The sequence below is a fragment of the Urocampus carinirostris genome, chromosome 9 (assembly GCF_059441175.1).
Source record: "Urocampus carinirostris isolate Australia breed hairy pipefish chromosome 9, RoL_Ucar_1.0, whole genome shotgun sequence".
Classification (NCBI taxonomy): domain Eukaryota; kingdom Metazoa; phylum Chordata; class Actinopteri; order Syngnathiformes; family Syngnathidae; genus Urocampus; species Urocampus carinirostris.
Window position 1 is genome coordinate 31,673,615 of NC_142357.1, and position 19,128 is coordinate 31,692,742.

The window sequence follows — 19,128 nt, forward strand, 5'->3', positions numbered from 1 at the left end:
TCATCATTTGAATCGATCACTATTGGCTTAAGTTATTCGGAGGTCAAGGGGCGGATCCTTTTTATCATTTACAGGCTGGCATTGGCTTGGACGGCAAAACAAAGCCTGCAATTGGCCGAAAAAGACGTGTCAATCATCAGTTGAATCGATCACTTTTGGCTAAAGTTATTCGGAGGTCAAGGGGCAGATCCTTTTTATCATTTACAGGCTGGCATTGACTTAAACGGCAAAACAAAGCCTGCAATTGGCCGAAAAAGATGAATGTGTATAGCACATGGCTGACGGCATAGAGAAAGCATTTTTTTCTATTCTGTATTTGTAAATATTTTATTCTCCTGGATTTACTACCCTCACGGATATAAGAGGATATTGGCTGCACATTATTATGAACACAACGACTTCGGTGAGCTACTCCGGGTTTTATATTGTCCCTGTATCTTGTTTCAGACTGAACTCGATGTTTCTGTGATAAGCAGTGCAGATAATGGATGGAATGGAGTGTCTATTTTAAGTGTTTATTGTCATATGCACGGTAAAGTTGCGAGCAAAAAAGAAAATAGAAACTAAGGAATGGTTGGAATTTCTTGAATCCCAAGACTTTAACCTTCCGAATGATGGAACGATGCATTTGAGTGACATCGTACGGACACCGCATCCGCACGTGTTCTCGACACGTATTTGCTTCATTGCAAGCTTTGGGAATGTTAAGGGGTTAATAAGTTTGACTGAACTATCTGACTGTTTTGTCGACGTTCCCATTGTAGCGCCTTATAATCCAGTGCGTCTTATGTATGTCAAAAATAGGACCAAAAACTATTTTTTCGGGGTGCGCCCTATAACCCGGTGCGCCTTATAGTGCGAAAAATACGGTACATGAAAAAATACATGACAAAATACATGACATAATACACTACAAAATACATAAAAAAACACATGAAAAACATGACAAGAAACGACAAAACACGTCAAAAACATGACAAAATACATGGCAAAGCACATTACAAAATACACGACATAAACGCATCAAAATACATGGCAAAGTACATGACAAAATACACGACACAAACGCATCAAAATACATGACAAACTACATGACATAATACACTACAAAATACACGACAAAAACACAAAAAACATGAGAAACTACATGACACAGTAAACGACAAAATTAGCAACATAATATGTGACAAAAACACGATAAAATACATTAAACATTGCACAACATATGACAAAATACGCAATAAAATAAAAAAAAAAATAAAAACCACAAAACAAATGACAAAATGCATAATTATATGAATAAATTTCTACATTTAGTTATTATGTTATTTATTTGAGTTGATATGACATACAGTATATTTCTCAGTATTTATTTCTACATATGTCAGGATTGGTTGTCAATAAAGCATCTGACTCTTTATGGCCAAAAAAATGGCAAAAAGAAAGTCATTTGATTGACGTTATTAATAAAGTATTAGCGAAAAAAACTGCATGTGTTTTTTTTTTTAGGGAGAAGCTTAGCGAGCTCCGCCGGGAGAAGCAAAAGCTGGTGGAGAAGATTATGGACCAATACCGAGTTCTGGAGCCCAATGTGCAAACTTCACCTTGGAAAGCCAAGTACGAGCGCAATTCCCTTCTCTTAACTATGTTCGAATATTGACACTTTCACAGGACGAACTAAAACTGGAAATAGCAATATTCAATAATATACTGCTTTATACCTTGATCAATACCTGGGCGGTACTCGGTGGTAGTCCATAAAATAAACATAAAAGTAGAATCACTCAAATAAAACGTACGGAGTGGATGATTTTTATGGCCTGAGCTGAATCCCGATGAAATTTACTCCAAGGTTTTCTGGAAAAGTGCTTTCTGACGTCTGATCACTGAGAAAACAATCGCTGGTGTTTTCTTATTTGGATGCCACCAGAACAAAAGTAATACATGTAAACTATAATAAATGTAATCTACAATGTTCTTAACACACATTTTTTTAAAAATTATAAAATTATAGTTTGAGTAAATGTGTCTACCGACAGTTTCTTACTAAATTTGGTGGGAGAAAATATAGTATACAGACGTCCCTTACTTACAACTATTCGACTTATGATAAACTGAAGATACTACATTACTGTAGTGCTTCTTTCCACCACTACCGGCGTGTGGCGCTGTGAGAATCCACCCGGAAGAAAAAAATTCCACTTCCTCTTCCTAGTTTGTGTGTAAACATTCTATACTGTATCTCCAGCGCGCTAAGAACGTTGACATTTTTATTGTTAAATATCTCGTGCATCCATTCATTTATGATGGTGTAAAGTGTAAAGAAGAGGCGAGCTGTTTCTTTTGAAATGAAAGTGGAATAAGAAAGCTTGATGTGGTTGAGAAAATAGTCGGAACGCTATTTTTTCGGCCACTTTTTGTCACAGTTGCCATGGCACACAATTGGCCCCGCCCGTGTGGCGCCAGCTGCAGCTTGTTGACAGATTGGCTCCCTGTCAGTATTTAAACTCTGTCCTGTCAATCCCCTTTGGTCGTTCCGTCTGCGAATCAGCAAGCCCGTTTTCACCCGTGTAAAAATGGAGATTCGCAGACGGACCGACAACAGGGGACTGTCAGGACAGAGTTTAAATACTGACAGGGAGCCAATCTGTCAATCAGCTTCAGCTGGCGTACACGGGGGGGCCAATTAGACGCCAAGGCAACCGTGACAGAAGCTGGCGCTACAAGGCGGGGGCCAATTAGGCGCCATGGCAACTGTGACAGGGGCAGCACGGCAGCGCAGTGGTTAGTGCGTGTTCGGCACACTTCTGAGGTCATGGGATCAAACCTTCCTGTGTGGAGTTTGCATGTTCTCCCTGTGCTTGCATGGGTTTCCTCCTGGCCCTCCGGTTTCCTCCCACATTCCAAAAACATGCATGTCAGGTTAATTGGCCGGTCCAAATTTTCCCTCAGTGTGAATGAGCGAGTGAGTTGTCTGTGTCTGTGTGCCCTGCGACTGGCTGGCAACCAGTTCAGGGTGTCCCCTGCCCACTGCCTGGACATGGATGGATGGATGTTTACAAAAAGTTGGACAGCCCTACAGGGTGTGTATATCAAAGGACAGAATGATTGGCCAATAGAAACAACAATTTGAACAGCGCATAATAGTATAATAATGAACAACAGTAAGGGCAGCACAGCGGGGCAGTGGTTAGCGCTTGTGCGGCACAGTTCATGTCATGGGAACCTGTCGTGGGTTCAAATCCAGCTCCAGACTTCCTGTGCGGAGTTTGTATGTTCTCCCCGTGCTTGCGTGGGTTTCCTCCGGGCACTCCGGTTTCCTCCCACATTCCAAAAACATCCATTTCAGGTGAATTGGCCGGGTCCAAATTGTCCCTAGGTGTGAATGAGCGAATGAGTTGTCTGTCCCTGTGTGCCCTGCGATTGGCTGGCAACCAGTTCAGGGTGTCCCCTGCCCACTGCCCGGAGATGGTTGGGATGGGCTCCAGCCCCCCCGCGACCCTAATGAGGATAAGCGGTACGGCTGATGAGATGAGATGAGATGAACAACAGTGATAGATAGATAGATAGATAGATAGATAGATAGATAGATAGATAGATAGATAGATAGATAGATAGATAGATGGTTGAAAAGATAGATAGATAGATAGATAGATATAGATATAGATAGATGGATAGATAGATGTTTGAAAAGATAGATAGATAGATAGATAGATGGTTGAAAAGATAGATGGTTGAAAAGATAGATAGATGGACGGACGGACAGACAGACAGACAGACAGATGGTTGAAAGACGGACAGACAGACAGACGGATGGTTGAAAGACGGATGGTTGGAAGACGGATGGTTGAAAGACGGATGGTTGAAAGATGGATGGTTGAAAGATGGATGGATAGATGGATAGATGGATGGATGGATGGATAGATGGATGGATAGATGGATGGATGGATGGTTGAAAAGATAGATAGATAGATGGATGGATGGTTGAAAAGATAGATAGATAGATAGATGGATGGATGGTTGAAAAGATAGATAGATAGATACTTTATTCATCCCTTTCGGGAAACAGTAAAAATAATGAACAACCCCGGCGTCCTATACAATTTCATATGCAGGAGTACTAAAGTAAAAACGGAAGTACATTATTTAGCAAAAGCAAACTTATCAAAGGTAAAAGTGCATTTATAATATGGACACATTCAAAGCTATCACATTCAGCCTTCCCTCTGCCCTCTGTGTCCTCCAAGGAAATCTAACTGGATTGCGGACCGCATGAAGAAGCTCATCAAACCCCGCGGAGGGGCTCGAGAGGGGGGCCGGGGCCCCGTCACGGCTGCCGGCAGCGTGGATAACTTGGCCGACAGAGCGCAATTGACATCGGACGCACCTCAGAGCGGTGAGGGGCCACACGAACCGGCGCTATCTTTTGCTTTTTTTCTGCTAACACCAACCGGCGAGGCCACGGGCGTTGACGTCTCTTCATGACTAACAATGTTCCCTTGGGTGTGCTCAGGTTTTGATTTCCATTTTCTATTCGTCTTTTGTGCACTCTGACTGTGTGAGGAATTCGAAGGGGGGAAATCAGTCGGCATTTATGGTTGTTGATAATCAGTATTCTGATAGGAAGGAGATTTTCTCTCCTCTCTATCTGCGCATACCTTATCTTTTAGTACCTTACCTAAAGTCAGTTTGAAATACTGGAGACCAATGTACCCTCTAATTTTCCACGGGTCTGAGCGTTCACACAAAGTCAGTGAGCAACGCTTGAAACAACAGTAAGCAACCATAATCCCAAGTGTGGCAAGATAAGATAATAAATTATCAGACATGTCCATGACATCAAGTTACATTTTGCAGAGTTTCCGGCAATGCAAAATTATTTTTCTCTTTTGAATGAATTGACTCATGTACGATTGCAAAGGTTGGACGGCCTACAAACGTCCTTTGTTCTTACAATTCTTTCACAAGATATCCATTTCTTTTTATTTCCTGATATATTTTGTCGCATAATATTAACATTTTTGGGGGCTTATTTTGAAAGATACAGAACTGTACTTAATCACATTTTTAGTGGAAGTACAATTTTGGCAACAAGATTCACTTGATATAATTGGAAATTATTTGAATGCAACACAAACTTTTTTTTCTTTTTTCCGCGTTTTTTTTTCTACTTTTTTTTAATTCCTTTAAAAAAATCTCATTGTGTTTATTTTTTCCGAGCTGTTACTTTTTTCTTTTTGTTCTCTATTTACTTTTTCCTACATTTCTTTCTTTTCTTTTTTTCTGGCTTTTTTTCAAAAATGTTCCTTCTTTTTTTTTCTTCCTTTTGTTTCTTTTTTTCTCAGCTTTTCCCTACTTTTTCATTTTGGTATTTTTTTTCTTTTTTGTTCTATTCCCCCATTCCTTTAAGTCATTTTGTGCATAATTTTACATAATATTTGGTCATGTTGGGATTAAAGAAGCAAAACAACCTGAAGAGCCGTTTAGTGAGCCGAGCCGAAGAAGCCGGTTCTCGACATACTCTACTAACTTTACTCAACTTCGTTCTACTTCGATTCGACGTTAAAATACCGCATTTGGGACACAATGTCTGGGGAACCTGTGTATTTTTACCTACATGCACTGTAACTTTGACTTAAGTCGCTTCTTAATTAGTCATTTTGAGCCCTCATTTTTGTGAGCAGTGCGCAATTGTTCACGCGCGCAGCTTAGAGGGAACACTCCTGGAGACCCCACGTTACCACGTCTGCACTTGACTAGAATTGAATAGAATAGAATAGAATATGCCTTTACTGTCATTGTTACAAAATGGGTTGCACATATTGTGACACCAAAATTGGACGTGGCACTCCAGTTTCACATTTAACAGTGAGGATAAAAGAAAACAAAGAAGATAAAGGAACAAAGAAGATAAAGGTTATAATTTACACAATATTTATAACTTTTATCTTCTTTGTTCCTTTATTGTACTGTACTATGTTTTCATGTCACGATATAGATACGATTTCCCCCCCTGCTCCTTATTAACTCCTTGCTGTTCCTGTAAAATTCCCAATCCGAGACATACCAAAGTAAATTGAATGCTGTTTTTCAACCAGTTGTCTCTTTTGAAAGGTAGCACTCGGACATTTTGTCCCAAACTGAAATAATAACTGCAAGTGCTAGTAACATCGAGTAATCATATTTGGAACACACAGAAATAGAAGGTTTTTATTCTCGCCTGAATTTTATCTTGTAATCAAATGTCTGTAGATAAATGTAGCATGGCTGGAAAACAGGTGAGACAGTAGCCTGAATTTGATCACATTCTAAAAAAGTAAACATTATATCTCGTACATTTTCGTAATATGTCTAGGCGTTTGGAAATGAATGTGAAAAACATTGCATTTGTCTATTTTACTTTGGCCAGTTTGTAGACATTGTGAAAGAGTTGTAAATGTTTGACTTCTCTTTCCAGATGTCAATCATTGATTACACAGTATAATTGCATGTAAAAATGAACCCCCGACGTCCATTTCGGCTCTGATTTCAATACAGCTTGTCAAATTGCATCATTTTACAGTGGGAATTTCTTTGGCTCACCAATGTGTCAATCCACATTTGAATCGGTCACTTTTGGTTAAAGATTATTGAAGCCAAATTGGTCATGACGGTTTTTCAATACAGACTCTCATAGGTTGTCAGAGGCTATGGACCGTAAAAAAAGCTTGCAATTGGCCAAGAGTGGTGTCTATCTAAATGTCAGAGGCTAACGTCCTTATTGCAAATCATCTGACGAGTCTGTTTATTTGTAAACAAACATCATCAAATGATGCAGGAATGCTTTTAGGCATTTTTTTTTTATCTGTCGGCATAATTGTGTGTTTTTGAGTAAATATTTTACCTGGTTGGATTCACTGGACTTTCGTGAATTTAACCACACCATATTTGCGGGGAATTGTGTCATGAGTACAATTTCCCAGTTTTAGGTGAGCTCTCCTGTCTTTTTATAGTTGCAAAAATCTTGTTTCCGAGTCATGGTGATGTTTCTGTTATTAGTATATTTTGAAATGGTCATATTTGAATATCATATTTCAGTAACTGGTGACCTCTTTAAGACACAACTTTTTCAACAGTCTGACGCCCGGCCGTCGGAACGTTAAGAGATTAGCATTTTCTCCAGCATACGACATCATCAACACATTCTTCTGTTTGCCCTAAAACTTTAAAAATTCAAACCCTTTAAGACAGGGTTCACCAAACTTTTTCAAGCTGAGAGCTACTCTTTGCTTTTATTTAGCGCAAAGGGCACCCAGTGTGCTATAAAACTAAACTAGATGTCTTGCTAAATTTCTAAAAAAGTAGCTTGATAGTTAGCTAGCAAGGTACACGGGTATATAAAAAACTAGGAGCTAGATGGCTTGCTAAAAGAAAACAAAGCTATATAAATAGCCAGATAGAAAGCTAAAAAACAAGCGTGTTAGCTAGCTAGTTAGAAAGGAGGTTGAAATTTAGCTTGATAACTAGCAAAAAAAAAGTAAAATTTAAGCTGAATTGCATGCAAAAAATGTAAAAAGTTAGCTAGATAGCTTGCTCAATGGCTAGAAAGGTAGGGAGATACCCACCTTCAAAGCTAAAAGGTCAGCCAGATAGCTAGCTAAAAAAATGCACATGTTTTTCCGCATTCGCTTTATAAAACCCAAAAATTGAAATTGAGTTTGTTTTATTTTCTGGAAAATAAATGAAAAAAACAGATAAATGCATATAAATCCTGAAAGGAAGGGGACCTAGTACTGAGCCCTGCGGAATGCCACACATTACAATAAAGGACTTAGAGGTCATAGCACTGTAAAACCATGATATTTTTTCCTGATATTTAAACATTTAAAAATAATTAATAAAAAAAATAGGTTAAAAAAGTTATGATGTATGGCAGAGAAAAAATGACTTTGTATTAATTCATTTTTAACTAATTTTTTTAATAATCTGTATGTAAAATTTTAGATCAGATAATTTTAGGTAGTAGAAAAGGGTATATTATAAATGACACAAAATAATACACACATACCTGAATTAAAAATAGGCAATTAAAAGAATAGCGTCCCTTTTTTTCTCCCGCCCGTAAGAAAAACAGCGCGACGTTTTATTTATTTTTTTATCGGAAACAGCGACGATCCAAAGCTGGCAATTAACGCAATTGAGCAAAGAGGCTCCCTTAAGGCACTAATAGCACCGCTTAAGTCTGTCTTTGATACTCCGAGAACGCTTGGCTCTTTGTATAAATAAACCTCGGCTGAGATCAATCTTCAATTTATTCTTAGCTCGGAACGCTTTCATCGTTACCTCACGGACCCTGCCTACCATTGACTCCATATACGAAAGAATTCCGCGTTTTCTAAAGGCGATGTATTCTTCTCCAGTGGCTCGATTCTTGAGACGAGTAAAATGAAACCGGATCAAGGGCGCGGTGTAAGGAAAGCAAAATACAGATGCTGCCCTACTTACAAACGTGATAGAGTCCGGATGATCGTTCGTAAGTTGAATTTGTTCGTAAGTTTTTTTCAATTTTTGTATGTTTAAGGTTTATAGAAGTATGTTTAAGGCTTGTATAAGTGACCTGTATTCATTTGTACTAAAAAAATTAACATTTCACAAAATAATATGCTCTATAAAGATAGATAAAATTAAGTTTAACTTACTTTTGGAAGATGGGCTTCAAGAGTTAGGCGACTTCCGCCTCCGTGGTAAAAAGTGGCCAAAAAAAAGCAATCCAACCATTTTCTCAACCGCATCAAGCTTTCTTATTCCACTTTCATTTCAAAAGAAACGGCCCGCTTCTTCCTTACACTTTACAACAACCACATTGAATGTATGCACGGGATATTAAAAATCAATACAGTATTCCAGTGTTCTCGTTTGCCCGCGTCCCTGCGTACTAGACGCATCATTTTTGCCGGGGACGCATTGGGTCAAATCAATTTGCGTCCCCGTGACGCAACGTTTTTGACACCAAATTGTCATTATTGCCCATTTCCTTTTTTTTTTTTAACAAAGATTTACCACACTCCAAACTTTTCGTCAGGCAGATCCGCTGTTGTTGTTTTGGTCTCGCGTCGATCTCGGCAAACGAGATCTCGTTGCTTCGAGATGACGTCATTGTTGTGGCGGTTGTTGAGTGAAAGAGAAGTATGCCTCAGAAAAAACAGTTGGTGTTAGGTGCAAATCAACAAAAAATTGGTAATTTCTTCAGTGTCGGTAATAAGTCGAAACATAATACAGAAAGTGGTAACAACGGCAATAATTCCGTCACGAAAAAACGGCGGAAAAATTCTTAAGAAGACCGCGATGGCAAGGAAAACACGTGTTTTGAAGCGAACGATTCGATGAAAGAAAACAAACAAAAGAATACTAGCAAGAAAAAGACTTTTCTGCCAAAATGGACTAAATTATATTCCTGGTTACGCTATGAGGATGATAATGGATTGGACCTTGAGAAGGCATTACAAATATGGCGGGACAGCAAACCACGAAGAATATATGAACTGAAAAATTTGAAGTGATAACTGCTTTGTATTACCAATTAACTGTGATGATTAAAACTGCAAGAATGTATAAATATTTCAGCAATATTATTTTGTGTAGTGTACAATATTGTGAACTGAAAAATCTGAAGTGATAACTGCTTTGTATTACCAATTAACTGTGATGATTAAAACTGAATGAAAATATAGATTTGTGTTATATATTTATTTCAAACGCGATAACACTAAATTTTGGGGACCCATAGATCTCCGTTGCGACCCATAGATTTTTGAGCATGCGAGTCCCTGGGACCCATCACTCTTCAGAGGTAAAATGAACACTGGTATACGTAGTATGTTAACACACAAACTAGGAAGACGAAGCGGATTTCTTCTTCGGGGTGGATGCTGGGTGAGCTCTCACAGTGCCACATGCCTGCAGTGGTGGAAAGAAGCACTACAGTAATGTCTTGTACTCTGAAAAAGGTGCACACAATACAAAATCCAACTTACAGCAATGTCTGGATATTTTTCGGCATCCTGAAAAAAATGTTCGTATCTACTGTTTTTTTTCGAGTCGAATGGTCGTAAGTAGGGGAGCGTTTGTATAAACCTTAGCGCGTTCATTTTGATGGAGTGGTCTGTAACCATGTGGGCGGATTTCAATGCGATCTCGTTATAATGACAGAGTAGTAAGGATGCACGTTTAACCGAAATCTCATCGGTATCGCAATGTGACGTAGTGCGATACTGTCGTTTTTTTCAAGGATTCCTAGTTTCAGTTCGTTATTTGAGTGATGGAGTGTTTGGCCAATACGAATTGTCACATTTTTGGAGGGATCGTCATTGGGCGTTGCCCCAAAAAATACGCAGAGAGGAGATATGGCGAAAAGGGAACACGCTTTATTGCATTCGGGACATGCTCAAAGTTCCAGACGTTCAACATTGGTTTTTATAGTGTTCTCAAATAAAGTTAAGATATCTCGTGAAGGTCATTCTCCCCGGCTCCCTAAGCATATCAGCTTGTGACCTCTTGCAACAACCTCATCCCACAACCTTCACCAGATGCCTACATACCTACCATAAGTTATTATCCACATTCCACAACAACATTTCGTGTTTTAGTGGTGCCGGCCAATCAGAAGCAAGTTTCAATGGCACCTACCAATAAAGCCAAAATGTTTGCAAGACGTGTGTGCACGACTTTGATAGGCTGGTGTAACCTGCCTGTCAGTCAAATAGCCCTTACGCAAATGGCCACCAAAACGAATGCTACAGCTCCTAGCTTTAGCAGCACGTTACATTAAAAATAAATTCATTAATTTAATCCGAATCCGAGGAAAATCAGCAAAGAAAAGCGGGTGCTGCCTGGATTTTTATCACGTCTGGGAATTTGCGTCGGAAGGGAAAGCTAAAGGCTAGGCTAACAACCCTTAACTTATCTTGTCACCAAAGCCAAATCCATTTCCCGTGAAACGGACGACTTGGAGCTACTACTCGTGCGACATTTGTGACTCTCGTATTTTAATCATCACAAAGATCCAACGTTATCACGTAGCTAGCCAGCCTATCTCAAAATTGTTTTCTTACACTGAAAGAAATAGCCCTCCATTTTCATTGTACTTTTGTATAATGATAATATAGACTATTTATTCAGCTGCAATTCTGTTTTTAGTTATAGCGCTAGTTATTTTGTCGCAGTCGTATACTCTCAGTCATCTTGAGGTAAGTTTGTATGTCACTAAGTTTAAGTTCTCCCACAAAAACAAACAAGCACAGAAATGCATTTTCTTCTTTTAAAATCGAAAATCGTATCAAAATTGCAGTGCAGATCTGAAAAATGGCAATTGAGTTTTTTTTCCAAAATCGTGCAGCCGTACAGAGTAGCCATTTTTTTGTTTCCATATTGCGGAGGTTTACTGATAAATCACACTTTCATCAAGAATCCCCTTCTGAGGGGCCACTTTGCTTAGTGGCAGACTCAAATATTAAGGGGGGGGGTGCTTAAGTAGAGCTGGACTCTAGGGGGGTTTCTACTCTACTTCTACTCAAAAACCCTCAAAGCACTTTACAAAACTGGACCCTTCAGTAAGATTATTTATATTGTTTATATTATTTATTATATTATTATTATTTATGTTATTTTCCGCACTATAAGGCGCACCTAAAAGCCTTTATTTTTTTTTTAAAAGCTGACCATGCGCCTTATAATACAGTGCGCCTTATGTATGGATCAATATTAAGTCGCAAAGTCTTGCAACTAATGCAACAGCTGCAGACTAGATTTTCCCCCGAACGTGAAGTAGTCCGCGGTGCATGCTGGGATTTATATACCGGCGTTTTATTTCCTAACCAATGTGTCAATCATCATTTGAATCAGTCACTATTGGCTAAAGTTATTCGGAGGTAAAGGGGGCGGATCCTTTTTATCATTTACAAGCTCGCATAGGCTAAAGGGGCGAAACAAAGCCTGCAATTGGCCGAAAAAGATGAATGTGAATCGCACGTTGGGTTGCACTACGGCATCGAGAAAACATTTTTTACTATTCTGTATTTGTAAATATTTTACTCTCCTGGATTTACTCCACTCACGGTTGTAAGAAGACCATGGTTAGGTATCATTATTGAACGTGATGGCTGCAAGAGAACTTTGGTGAGCTATGCGGCTTTATATTTTCCCGGTATCTTGTTTTAGAACGATCTTGATGTTTCTGTGATGAGTCTATTTTCAAACTAAAGAAATGATAAGTAATAAGTTTGACTGAACTATCTGACTGTTCGTCGACGTTCCCATTGTAGCGCCTTATGATCCGGTGCGCCTTATGTATGGAAAATATAGGACTAAAAACTATTTTTTGGGGGTGCGCCCTATAACCCCGTGCGCCTTATAGTGCGGAAAATACGGTATATTCATATTTATATTTACTTCATGGGGCTCTGAGCAAAATCAGATTTGGGGCCCCCTATTACTTGATAATTTGCATACCTACCCATTCCGTGTTCTAATTCAGGGATGGGCAACTATTTGGAGTCAGGGGCGGCATTGGGTCCAAAATTTGGGGCCATCGGGCCGATCTTGGAAAAATATCCAATTTTAAAATTTGGAATGAATATAAATGCAGACTTGTATACGGTATAGTTGTTTTGAACTAGATTAGTCTCATCAAATTGGTTTTGAAATGATCATATTAAAGCAAAACGATATATAAGGCCCTTATTTTAAGAAATTCATTTGATATTGAGTTTTCAAGCGATGTACTTCTCTAAAAGTATTTCTTTTAGTGTTTTTGTAGTCGGATTTTGTTGAAGTTCAGTAGTTTTTTTGTAGTATTTCTGTAGTTTTATTTTTGTACGATTTCTGCAGTTGTTTTCTTGGTAGTTTTTCCATAGTAGTATACTCTCAGTATTTCTGTAGTATTTTTGTTGTATTACGATGGTAGATTTTAAATAAAGCTCTGTGTGAAAACGTTGCACGTTTGGGTCTACCGTCTGATCGTAATTCTTTCTTAGTAGTATTTGTGTAGTAATATTTTTCTGGTAGTGTTTTGTATTATAGTATTATGAAGTGGTATTTTGGAATTATTTCTGTAGAAGTATTTTTATTATATATCCAAAGCAGTAATTTAGTAATATTTTTCTCACGTTCTGAAGTATTCACATAGTATTGTTTTTGTCATATTTCTGTAATATTACTGTAGTTGGGTTTTTGTAGCAATTCTGGGGTAATATTTCTGTAGTATTTTGTATCATAGTATTTTTGTGTTATTTCTATACATTTTTTTCTTTTCCGAATGAAAGCATAATATAAGAGGTCCCCGTTTTTGGGGTTCTTTGTTTCTTTTTTGTCTTTTGTTTTTCTTTCCCCAACTTTATCTCCCTTCTGACTTTGTTCCTTTATTTCTTTCATCCTTGTGTACTTTTCCTAATTTATTTTTCTTTTGACGGTTTGCTTGTTTCTTTCTCTCTTTCTATTCCTTTTATTTTGCTTCCTTCATTCCTTTATTTTTTCTGCCTTTTTCTTTTTTTCTTTACCATTTTTGTTTGTTTGTTTCTTTCGTTCTTTTTGCTTTGTTCCATCCATTCTTTTTTTTTTCAAATATTTTTTCTTTTCCCTGTTTGTTTCTTTGTTCCGTCCTTCATTACTTACTTTCAGGAGTTTTTGTTAATTCTAATGTTTTCTTTCTTCGTCTTTCTTTCTGTCTTTTTGATTTTGTCCTCCCTATTGACTTTATATTTTTCCTTTTGCTTTTTCTCTCTCATCTGTTTGTTTGTTTCTTTGTTCCTTCCTTCCTCCAGTCAATCATTTTCCTTTTGTTGATTTTTCTATTTTAGTGTTTGTTTTTTATATTTCTCTCTCTTTTTGTTCATTTGTTTGTTTGAACGTTCTTAAAACCTGACTTGGTATATGTTTTTCAGCACCTTAAATTTGGTATTTGTTTCCAAACTGAAATCAATCAATCAATTATTAATTAACAGGAAAAAAAGCATCCTGCTGTGTGAAACCCTTTTGAAAATTCATTTAACAATGTGATTTGCTTTTTTCTTTGAGTTATTTTAGAGTAATTATCTATATCTGCGTTTGCCTAGTTGGGTTAATTATTTTTGACCCAGCAGATTGAATTAAACTCCAATCACAAAGAGCAATGTCTGGCAGAGTGTCAATTAAGCTGAAAATTATTATCCTTAAAAAGGACATCGTTTAGCTTATCATATAAATTCTATTTTATCACAAAAATCTTTAGATTTGTGTAACATACTGTACCTGACTACAATTTATTTTAAAACCCAATTCCACATGCTCATCCGCCGTAGAACACAACCGAAAACACACTCGCTAGGTGAGATAATTATATTTTATGTCGTCCCCTGCTACAACATGGCCTCCGAATGCCCCCAAAGATATAAAAAAACAAGTGCAGCGAGATCTGGGAGGACACTTCACAAGAAAAAAAATGAAAGAAAAAAAATGAAAGCGACTGAAAGCTACTTATCTACCCACCACCACACCAGAAAACTATAATGAGATGGTGGTCCATCGAGCGACTTGGATAGTTAGTGTCTTTGTTTTTGCAGAAATGGACAAAAAATTGCTTTTTGGCTTTAAAGTAGGGGGTATTCGAACTTCCATGAAGGAAATAAAAACAAAATTGACTTTGAAACAAGGCCCATCGAGTAGAGTGTATTGTATAAAGAAATTCATTTGGAAAAAAACGAAAATAAATCACGTACTAGCAATAGTACAAAAGCGGGTATGTAATATATAGTAGTGAGGTATGTTTGCTCAGATATGCGAGAGCGGCTCGGTGCATCGTGGGAAATCACCCAGCGGTCTTTGCATACAGTAACATAACAAAGGCGTGATTTACACAGTGGAGATTTTTTCCCGCAGTCTTTGTAATATGGATTTGCAAGATTGCACCCTGGTTGGGACAAATGCATGGATTCCATATTTTTTCATGACGTGAATTGCTGCAAGAAAAATGATCTTTATAATAGGAGTGAATGGAAATGTGTATTTTCTGATAAGATTCTGGCTAGGACATGATCTAGGCGTCAAACAGGCGACCCGCGGGCCAGATTAGGCCCGCTAGGGGATTGAATCTGGCCCGCGAGACAACACTCAGAGAAGCACAAGAGAAGAACAAGCTGCAGGTTGAAATATGTCATCTTGATGTTGCCAAAGCCAGGTGCCTCTCACAAAGACACTGTACCTGTATTTATTTCTCTCTCTCTGTCTCTCGCTCTCTCACTCTCTCTCTCTCTCTGTTTTTTTAACTTCTTTTGCTCTGACTTCATTTTTTTCTCTCTTTTCTCTTTCTCTCTTCCTACCCTTCGCGCTTTCTTTTCTCTTTTCTCTCCTTCTGTCTTTCTATTTCTCTTTGGATTTCTTTCTTCCTCTCCCTTTCTTTCCCCCTCTCTCACGACTTCTCTTTTTATCCCTTTTGTTTCTCACGCTCTCAGCCTCTCTCCTTCTTTGTCCCGCCCTCTGTCTTCTTTTCCCTACCTCTTTCTCTCATTTCTTTATCTCTCTTTTTATTTTTCTTTAATCTACTAGTCCGGCCCCCGACAGAATGTTTGTTCTATCGTGTGGCCCCAGAGTTAAAATGAGTTTGACACCCCTGATCTAAACCTATCATGATGTCAGAGGTGGACCCAAAACCGGCACGTAGCAGCACGGCAACACTATTTTGTCAGCCAGTTGACATAGCGGTTTGTCAGGGTTGCCATGACGCCCAATTGGCCCCGCCCTTGTGGCGCCAGCTACAGCTCGTTAACAGATTGGCTTTTCCGTCTATTTAAGTGCTCTCACTCACCGTTTGTCAGTCCGTCAACAAACCTCTGCCCAGCAAGACGTGGGTTTTGACTTGCTCCTGCCTCCTGTTGGTATTTCCTGTCCGGTATTGTTCCCGTTTATTTTCTCCTGTTTAATATTGGTTTCCAGTTTTGTTCCCTTCTATTTTGGTCCTGTTTATTATTTCCTCCAGTTTTTGTTCCCTTCTAGTTTGTCCTGTGTAATTTGGATATCCTGTTCCCGTCCTGTCCAGTATCAACCCCATCAGTCTGATATCTGCTCGGGCAATTGTGTCATGGTTGCCATGGCGCCCAATTGGTCCCCGCCGTGTGGCGCCAGGTTCTGTCACGGTTGCCATGGCGCCCAATTAGCCGCGCCCAGTGACACCAGCTGAAACGCGTAGACAGATTGCTCCCTGGAAGTACTTAAACGCGGTCCTTTGAGCCGTTAGTTGTCAGAGCGTCTACGTAACTCCTGTTAAATTCTGTTTGAAATGCCTAGTTCTGTGAATTTGCGTGTGTTTGATCCTGTTTTTTTTTCGGCCTGATCTGTTTGATTTTGACCACTCTTCTGTTTGGAATTCAATCCACTTCCGCGATCGTCGATCCCCGGATCGAGTGTGCGCGCATTCCTCCTCTCCCTAATGAACTGTGAGTACGTTACGCTATTGGGTTCTCATTCCTGTTTCCTGCCCTGGTTCGTGACAAATTGGTGTCGATCTGGTCCGTCTCTGGCTTCCTGTCTTTCCACGCCAGACCGCTGCCTAACGTGCATGACTCCCCATTTCCCGTAAAATAAAAGCTTGTGTGAGAAACGTCACGCATTTGGGTCCTGATCCTGTCCCGGTTCATGACACAGTTTACCTCTACAGTTACCATAGTACAGGCAGTATTTGTACAATTAATTCGAATTGTCTTTATTTTCATATGATAACAACATATTCATAATTGTTTTCAATGATATTAGACATGGGACTCCAGGATCACCCTATATTTGATATAACAACAATAAGTTGGTGGAGGAGTAAAGTATCATTATGATTCAAGTACTTGTTTAGTATTAACCATAATTGATATTTGGATCGACCCTGTCACGACCAAAAGGGAATCAGGACCCAAATGCGTAGTGTTAACCACAAGTTTATTGATAGATAGAGGAAGGGCAGCGCTCACACAATCGGATTGTGATCCGAATACAGAAGTGGATCTTCCGGAGCGGGAGATGGCAGTGTCGAGGATGAAAAAAAGAGGTCGATAGCCGGGACAGGAGAGCAAAACGTGGCCGGGATCAAGGAAGGGAAGCACCTGCAATCTGTTACTCGCTGGACGCGGGAAGCAAGCCGCTCACAATCGGATCGTGTTCCGAATACGGATGTGGATCTTCCGGAGCGGGAGATGGGCTGTCGAGGACGGAAAAAAAAAGGTGCTCGGGATCAAAAACGAGTCGTAAGCCAGGACGGGAGAGCAAACGTGGTCGGGGTCAAAAAACAGGTTGTAGCCGGAGACAAATGGGGAGATCAGGAAAGGACGGGTGGAAAAACGGGTGCAAGCAGCAGGACCGACGGGAGTCAGAGTCAAAGTGCTTGCCTTGTAAAAACAGAGGTTCGCTGACAGACTGACGACAGGTGAAAAGACTGGGCTTAAAAAGGACAGGGAACCAATCAGGTAGCCCGCAGCGGCTGGCGCCAATGACAGACCCACCCACTAATGGAAAACACTCTAAATCCTTATTCTTTTTTTCAGGAAAAAAAACATTATTCATTCTTTTTATTAGGAAGCAATTCTAGATTTAATATTGGCATTTAAAAAAATGTTTACTCCTTAATAAACCTTCGAGAAAAGATTTAGATAAGGAAGAAAGAGATTTTTTTTTTCACGTGATGTCAGGACCAGAACAGAGACAGGACCCACTTGCGTTGCGTTTCTCACAAGTTTTATTGGAAGAAAGAGAAAGGGTTGCGCCCACGATCCGGTGATTGCTGGATGCGGGAAGCAGGTCGCTTTGATACTCGGATTGTGCTCCGAACGCGGAAGTGGATCTTCCGTGGCGAGCGATGGCGGTGTCGGGGACGGAAAACAGGTCAGTAGCCGGGACAGGAGAGCAAAAACGTGGTCGGGGTAGGAAGCGAGCCGGAAGCCAGAATAGGAGAGAAGACGAGGTCGGGGACAATAAAAAGGTCGAAAGCCGGGACGGGAGAGTAAACGTGGTCAGGATCAAAAACGGGTCGAAGCCGGGGAACAGACTGGAGCAAAAAACGGAACAGGTGGGAGTCAGGGTCGAAAAAAGCTTGCCTGAGGTTCGCAGACGGACTGACAAAAGGGGACGGACAGGACTGCGTACAAATACTGATCAGGAGCCAATTAGAACCCGCACAGCTAAATCACATCAGTAATCCTGACACGTGACACATTCGATATATTTTTTCCACATCTGTTTAGAAACTGTGGCCCAATAAGCCCACCCGGAAGCACAGATTAAAAAAGAGTTCCCATAATTACCCTTCCTTGCTCTTGACAACATTAGATGATTGGACTAATTCTTTACGGTAAATGGACTGAATTTATAGAGTCACTTAAACAGCTTATATGAACTGCAGGTCATCCATGTTTTATGCATGATATGGAATGATTATGTATATAATACATATTAAATGTTCCCTCACACTCACAGATCCTTGCAGTGCCTCCGCTTCTCCCATTCCCTCGAGAAAAGCCATTTCTTCTCCCACCAATCTACGATCGGTACCAGGGGGGCGTCGGAAACTGGGATCTCGTCACGGTTGGGGTTTGACCAAAGGGGGCGCCGGACTTTCTCATTCCTTCAGCCTGGGCGACCTGAAGACCTCGCCTCGCCTCCGCCTGCAGAACGTTTCCGGCGTCCTATGGGAGAGGCAGAACAACGAAACAAGCGCTCCCCTGCAAGGTCGAGAAAGTCCCGAGGAGCAAAAAAAACCAAGGTGAAGAGGATGCGAACAGGTGATGAAATTGGAGAGTTTGCATTATTTATGGAAGTCTTTTTTATTTTTCAGGTCTGATTTCCAGCAATGACACATGAAAAAGACTCAATGTAATTGTATTTAACAAAGGAGTTGCACTCAAATTTACCGAATACATCACTCAGGTTTGCTATTCTAAATTCATTATGATCTTTTTGTAATACTGAAATGATTAAAAAGAGGTTAATTTTTCAACATGAATTCCTTTGCCTTCATAAGATGGATTAATAAAATGTTTTTTGTAAGTATCGGTGCTTCTTTTGTGGTTTGTGGTCGACACAGTGTCACGGTTGCCATGGCTCCCAATTGGCCCCACCCATGTGGCACCAGCTGCAGCTTCT

The 19,128-nt window shown here is 39.7% G+C and overlaps 1 protein-coding gene across 2 annotated transcripts in view; it reads left to right on the forward strand.

Moving 5' to 3' along the window:
• Nucleotides 1-18,882, forward strand: part of ccdc88b (coiled-coil and HOOK domain protein 88B) — a 162,575-nt gene extending 143,693 nt beyond the window's left edge. For both annotated transcript variants that reach the window (XM_088344141.1, XM_088344142.1), the window contains 4 exons: nt 1,510-1,617; nt 4,248-4,396; nt 18,463-18,748; nt 18,821-18,882. In XM_088344141.1, the coding sequence (XP_088200267.1) occupies nt 1,510-1,617; nt 4,248-4,396; nt 18,463-18,748; nt 18,821-18,839 (562 nt within the window). In that variant the 3' untranslated portion in view covers nt 18,840-18,882. The remainder of the gene's footprint in view (nt 1-1,509; nt 1,618-4,247; nt 4,397-18,462; nt 18,749-18,820) is intronic.
• Nucleotides 18,883-19,128: the final 246 nt, after the last annotated feature.